The 6515-nt window shown below is 35.6% G+C and overlaps 1 protein-coding gene across 1 annotated transcript; it reads right to left on the reverse strand.

Moving 5' to 3' along the window:
* Positions 1-4877: 4877 nt before the first annotated feature.
* Positions 4878-5618, reverse strand: LOC116869469 (high mobility group protein B3-like). Its single transcript, XM_032860750.1, has one exon. It carries the CDS (start codon positions 5531-5533, stop codon positions 4928-4930), a length of 606 nt encoding a protein of 201 aa, XP_032716641.1. The 5' UTR covers positions 5534-5618; the 3' UTR covers positions 4878-4927.
* Between the last annotated feature and the right edge of the window lie 897 nt (positions 5619-6515).

Genomic DNA, 6515 nt, shown 5'->3' on the forward strand with positions numbered 1-6515 from the left:
AATTTAAAAAAGTTTGAGAAAACCACATAAGTAAAAAGAATGAATAAATTATGCAAAATAAAAGACTGAACCAAAATTAGATGTAATATTATAGATATGAAGAAAAAACAGAAATCTAGGGTAAATATTACCAGTATCTTACCAAAATAATTTACACATTGCATATAACTGAAGTTATAATACAGTCAACCCATAACAAATTTTAATAGAAACAACTTGGAAAAGGAGAAGTAAAATAATAAAATATTGGCTATAATTATGGTATTAATCAAATTAAAGATGGAATTTAAAACTTTAAAAACTGAAGTTGTGGTAGTAGAAACAATGTATTTATATAATGCAATTTTTAAACTATAAACTACCTAATATAAAAGTAGTTTGTTAATAAAAGCTTATATAAATACTTCCATAACTTTTTAAAATTTTCTTTTATTATTATTATTTTCAGTTAGCCAACATGTAGTACATCATTAGTTTTTGGGGTAGTGTTCAATGATTCATTAGTTGCCTATAACACCCAGTGCTCATCACAGCATGTGCCTCCTTAATACCCATCATCCCACTACCCCGTCCCCCCACTTCCCTCCTTTCTGTAACCCTCAGTTTAGTTCCCAGAGTCCAGAGTCTCTCCCACTTTTCTCCCTCTGTTCTGCATTATTCTTTTCATCAAGGGAGGAGTTTAGAAATAAATGTCCCAGAATCACTTTCCATGTTTACTTTTAGTTTAGTGTCTGTCACTGAGAGGAACTCACTCAAGAGGCAGAAGCCTTTACTTTCACTGGCGGTTACAGGCAGTCAGACAGCAAGCTCTTGTGATCTCCTGGTCAGGTGCTGCAGGCAGCTGAGGTACTTTGTGGCAGCTTTTCTGCTATTCTTGAAATTCACATCTGTTGCAGTTGCAAGTGAACTACTTCTGTTCTGCAGGCAGCAGTGATATCCGAGAGTGGTCAGAATCTTTAGTGGTACAAACAACTGAAATGATCTGCTGCTACTTTACTGTCCCCCCTACTTATACTTCCAGTGCTAAGTGAGCCTCTAATTTCCTGAGTCAGAACTCTCCCTCCTATAAACATTTACAGTAGCTTCTGCTTTCCTGCCTGATCCCTGGCTGGTTCGATTATTTCTTCATTCCTATAATTGAGATACTGAGAAAAATTATATTTAATGTTATAAAGGTAACCACTAGTAAAACTAGGCTACAATTCTAAATTATGAAAGAGTGGGAAACATGGGAAATGTGGAAAAACTTTGGACAAAACACATATATATTTAAATGTTACACAAATGTATTGAGGCAAAAAGGGCAAAGATATGAGTCCAAACCTAATAGAAATGATAGATTAAAATAGTAATATTGGACATAGATTAACAAGTCAAAACTTATTAAGTAAGACTAATCAATTTACTATATCATGCTGAAGACTAAAAATCCTCACTGAAACCATATACTGAATATTAGTCAATACCATTAAAGAAGACCATAATATGGCATACATACATTGTCATATATTATGTTATGTATAATATGGTTAGAAGTTGTGTTATATATTATAAGTATTAGAAGACAAATGTATCACTATTAAAAGGAAGCATGGGGAGTTACCTGGAAATAACCTTAAGAAACATGAAAATGTTTTTAAAACATAAGAGCTCATTATACTTGATTACAAATAAATATACAGTTAGCAACCCAATCATTATCCTATAAAGAAACAGTGACATAAATATGATAGAAAAAATAGAATATGATAGAAATGTATATTATATAATATGATACATTATTCATATATTATAAAATATACGAATATATAATAGAAGAAATTCTTTTCATAGTAGCATGATAGACACAATGACAACATGAGCACAACATAGTGAAATTATGATATGTGTAATTCTTATAAAAAGAATATTGTAACTGTGCCGTATTAATAAAACCTTGAATAAAAGTCATAATGCCTGATTTCTGGTTATGAAAGGATATTAACTCTACCTTGCATTTTACTTTTGAGAATTTAATCACAATATAATAATAAAGAACAGAATTATTTTGAAGTTGAAACAATGTTAAGTTTATTTAGAATGAAAAACTTATAAATAGCCAGGGAAATTCTGGTAGTAGAAAGGGTATGAGAAAAATTTTATTAATATTGGCTGTTGATAGGAGTATAAATTCATACAACATTCTATGAAGGCAATTTGGTAAAATCCATCACTTTTTTTAAAAAAATCCATCACTTTTTAAGTGTAAGTTAACCAATATAATTGTAGGGATTTATCCTTTAAAATTTTTTTCATGGGTTCATACACACAGACATCCACACAGAGCAAAATTTAAATCCAGAAATAATGGTTACAACAAATAAGTTTATCTACACAGTGAAATAACATTTGACTGTTAAAAGAACCTGGTAGATGCATTACCATGGGCATTGGAAGTATCAATGTATTAACAAGAAACAAGTTGTAGAGAATATGTCTATAGTAAATCTTCCTTTTCTTAAAGTAAACATAGATGTTTATTATACATGTGTATATTAGGAATTTGGAAACAAATACATTATACTATTAACAGTGGATATTTCTCAGTGTTGGGTCATTTGTGAATCTTACTTTCATTTTAGGCATTTCTGTATTAGCTGAACTTTTCAACTACATTTTATAAGAAACATGTAAGTTCTGTGTTAGTTCTTTCAGTTGATTAAAGATTTCATTTTATATCTTAGATTTATTGAAGTACAAAGTAGAGAAAATAGGAGAATATATTTACACAGGTACTTCTATGTCCTATTGTTTTGTTTACCTTGTACAGTGTATTGAGATGGAAAACTGTGGCTACAATGAAAACGAATCCTGTGAGCCAGTCATTTTGTGGATAGATTTATTTTTATGGTTTCCTTAGTGTTTGTCTGAAGGGGAAAAAAGGCATAACATGAGAAGGGAACAATAAAATATCTCATTCTGCACCTTCTCCTATTGACAGGTCTAAGTAATACCTTATTTTTACATATCACCTGTTGTAGGGAGTGAAGTATGTTTATGGGTGGGTACCTATTCATCCTCAGAACATCCTGTTGCCTGCACAAAAGGATCCAAGAGATGACCATCTGAATAAATTCAGCCAAACAATTATCTAATAACAGCTGAAGTTTTTTGAATCTTTGGTTAATTAAATCCAATTAATTTATTTTCTCCTTTCCTTGATTGGCTACCTGATTTGTAATTATGACTGGGTTTTAATATTGTGTAGTGTGGCACAAAAAATGGTAAAACTCTTTCTCTCTCTCTCTCAAATTATCTTTGGCATATTCAAGAATAATTAGAGTCATGTTGAAGGAAATTGTAAATTCCTGATTGTACAAAACCTGATTGGCTTACTTTTTTTTTAAGATTTTATTTATTTGAGAAAAAGAGAGAGAGAGAGCGGGGTGAGGGACAGAGGGAGAGGAAGAGAGAGAATCCCAAGCAAACTTCCTTCTTAGCGTGGAGCCCGATGTGGCTGACCTGAGCTGACATCAAGGGGTGGTCACTCAACCATCCGAGCCACCCGAGGGGCCCCTGATTGTCTAACTTTTTAATTGAGATTCATGACATTTTAGAAGATTTACATTAGGAGAGACATCTAAGTTTCAATCTCCCATTCTTTCATTCAGTATTTAGCAGCTATAATATAAACCTACTGTAAACCCTGGGTATGCACAGATGAACATAATCTTTTAAGGATTATAGTTCATTGGATATACAAACAGTATGATAAAAGTGACTATGAATCAATCAGTAGGGTTTTTACTTTATTTTATTTATTTACTTGAGAGAGAGGGAGCATGAGAGGGGAGAGGGTCAGAGGGAGAAGCAGACTCCCTGCTGAGCAGGGAGCCCGAGGTGGGACTCAATCCTGGGACTTCAGGATCATGACCTGAGCTGAAGCCAGTCGCTTAACCAACTGAGCCGCCCAGGTGCCCCTCAATCAGTAGTTTTAAGAAAACTTACCCACTAAATCAAGAACAGCCTGAGCAAAAAGAATAGGAAAGGCATTCTAAGCAGGACAGATATCTTATTTTTTTTAAATGTAATACTGTTTATTTAACTTCAAAAACATTTCAGCATTCTAAACATACAAAAAAATAACAGAACGTTGCAAATCGTGTTTAGTACAGAAGGTTCTTGAACTTTCATTGATGCAGTGGCTCTTTCGCTTTGCTGACAATGAAGAGTTCCACAGTTTGTTTAAAAACAAACAGTTTAAAACTACCGCACTTAACTAAAAAGGATCCAAACACTTCTCAGGCCAGCTGACCCCCCCCTTCTCCACAGCTTTGAATGGCAGCAGAATGCTAGGTCACTATATACAGAAACAAGACAACCTGAAGCTAAATGGATGCCCACTGCAGTGTCCACAGGTCCAGCCTCACAGTGCACGCCCTGAGCTACAGCCCCTCCAAAAGGCATCTTCCCCACAGCCTCAACGCCAAGCAAGGAGCATCAAGAGTTTGTCTCGGTTGTTTTGTTCTTTTTTACAAACTATAGATATGTACAGTTGATAACTCAGGATTTCTAGCCAATAACCATATAGTTAACACCACCTTACAAATCAAAAAAAGAAAATGCCAGGAACATCTTTAAATGCCTTGTCACACCAACAGCAAAGTGCACAGTGAGGAGAACACGAGAGCCTTTTCATTTTAAAAATGTTTGGAAATATGTACAACTTTGATACAGTTTCAGGGTGCTCTGGACACCCATGGCCACTTCATGTAAACCACTGACAATTTCTAGAGCACTTTGAGAAACTACAATATGACCATGACCCAATTGTGTGATTAAACCTAACGAGGGCAACAGACACGCCCTCCAATAAGAGGTGTGTCAGTGGCAATGACGGCGCTCCCTACTCTAAGGTATTCACAAGGAGACAGATCAACAGTTTCTTTTATTCATCCTCCTCCTCCTCCTCCTCCTCCTCTTCCTCCTCCTTATCTTCTTCATCTTCCTCTTCCACCTTTTTCCGGTCAACTTTGGCGGGACCCTTCGCGCCATCAAACTTTCCTTTAGACTTATAGTCGGCGACATCCTTCTCGTACTTCTCCTTCAGCTTCTCTGCCTTATTGTTGTAAGGTTGCTTCTCACCGTCACTTAAGTTATTCCACATCTCGCCCAGCTTCTTTGCCACATCTCCATTGGAGATACCAGGGTTTGTAGATTTGATCTTGGGGCGGAATTCTGAACAGAACAGGAAGAATCCAGACGGTGGCCTTTTGGGGGCATTAGGGTCCTTCTTCTTCTTGCCTCCCTTAGCTGGTCCATAATCCTTCATCTCCCGGTCGTAGCGCACTTTGTCTGCCTTTGCCATTTCATCGAATTTAGATTTCTCCTTCCCAGACATAGTCTTCCACCTCTCAGAGCACTTCTTGGAAAATTTTGCAAAATTGACAGGGACTTCTGGGTTTTTCTTCTTGTGTTCCTCTCTGCATGTCTGCACAAAGAAGGCATAAGCAGACATCTTGCCCTTTGGTTTCTTGGGATCACCTTTAGCCATCCTGACTGTATTGTTCGCTAGTCTGGGCAGCGCAGGGCACGACGCGCGGCTCAGCGCTCCCCAACCTCGCGCTAGCTGCCTCCACGAGAGCCGCCTCCAGGACAGATATCTTTTGGGAAAAAAACAAAATAGTTAGTTAGCCAGACAAAATCAGTATCTGTTATATTTGGAACAGAAGTTGAGTAAGGTGAAGTGGCAGAAAATGAAGCTTAAGTGGCATTCTTGTATAACGATGTTTAACGAGTATCCTAAAGGGAACCATTGAATCAGGGATGTGCATGTTTAAATTTGTGTCTTTTGGCACAAATTTTAATGAAGAGAATGGAATGCTGTTAGTATCCCTGATAGTGTATGGTAAGGCTAGAAACCATAAACCATTACTTTTAACAATATACATTTCTCAGAATTAATCCTGCACAAAGTGAGGTTAGATAGAAATTGAAATCACAAGGCCTAGACCCTTATCTCTTGGCTTTTCTGGGTCCTGAAAAACTGTTTTCCCAGTTTGTGTGATCATCAAGCAACTCATTGTTTTATTCTCTCTCTACCTTAAGGTTTTCCATCTGTAAAAAATGTAATAGTACCTCTTAGGCTTATTATAAGAATGTAATAAATCAGTATACGTAAAACATATTTCAATATGTGTTAATGTGTGTTAACATTATTTCAATATGTGTTAATGATTTTATCTGTTTTCTGAAAACCCTTTAACACTCTATTTTTTAGATGTTTTAGTCACATATCTTTCTTTTCAATAAATTCTACCTTCTTGTCAGGGAGCTCCTGATAAGATATTTCAATGTGTGTTAATGATTTATATTTCAGTATTTCAGTGTGTGTTAATGATTTTATCTGTTTTCTGATAATATTTCAGTGTGTATTAATGATTTTATCTGTTTTCTGAAAACCCTCTAATGCTCTATTTTGTAGATGTTTTAGTCATATATCTTTCTTTTCAGTAAATTCTACCTTCTTGTCAGGG

The sequence above is a fragment of the Lontra canadensis genome, unplaced genomic scaffold, assembly GCF_010015895.1.
Source record: "Lontra canadensis isolate GAN:19392208 unplaced genomic scaffold, GSC_riverotter_1.0 scaffold19, whole genome shotgun sequence".
NCBI classification, from domain to species: domain Eukaryota; kingdom Metazoa; phylum Chordata; class Mammalia; order Carnivora; family Mustelidae; genus Lontra; species Lontra canadensis.

Coding starts and splice junctions, on each gene's coding strand:
- LOC116869469 (XM_032860750.1), bottom strand. CDS start 5,533: ATGGCTAAAGGTGATCCCAAGAAACCAAAGGGCAAGATGTCTGCTTAT.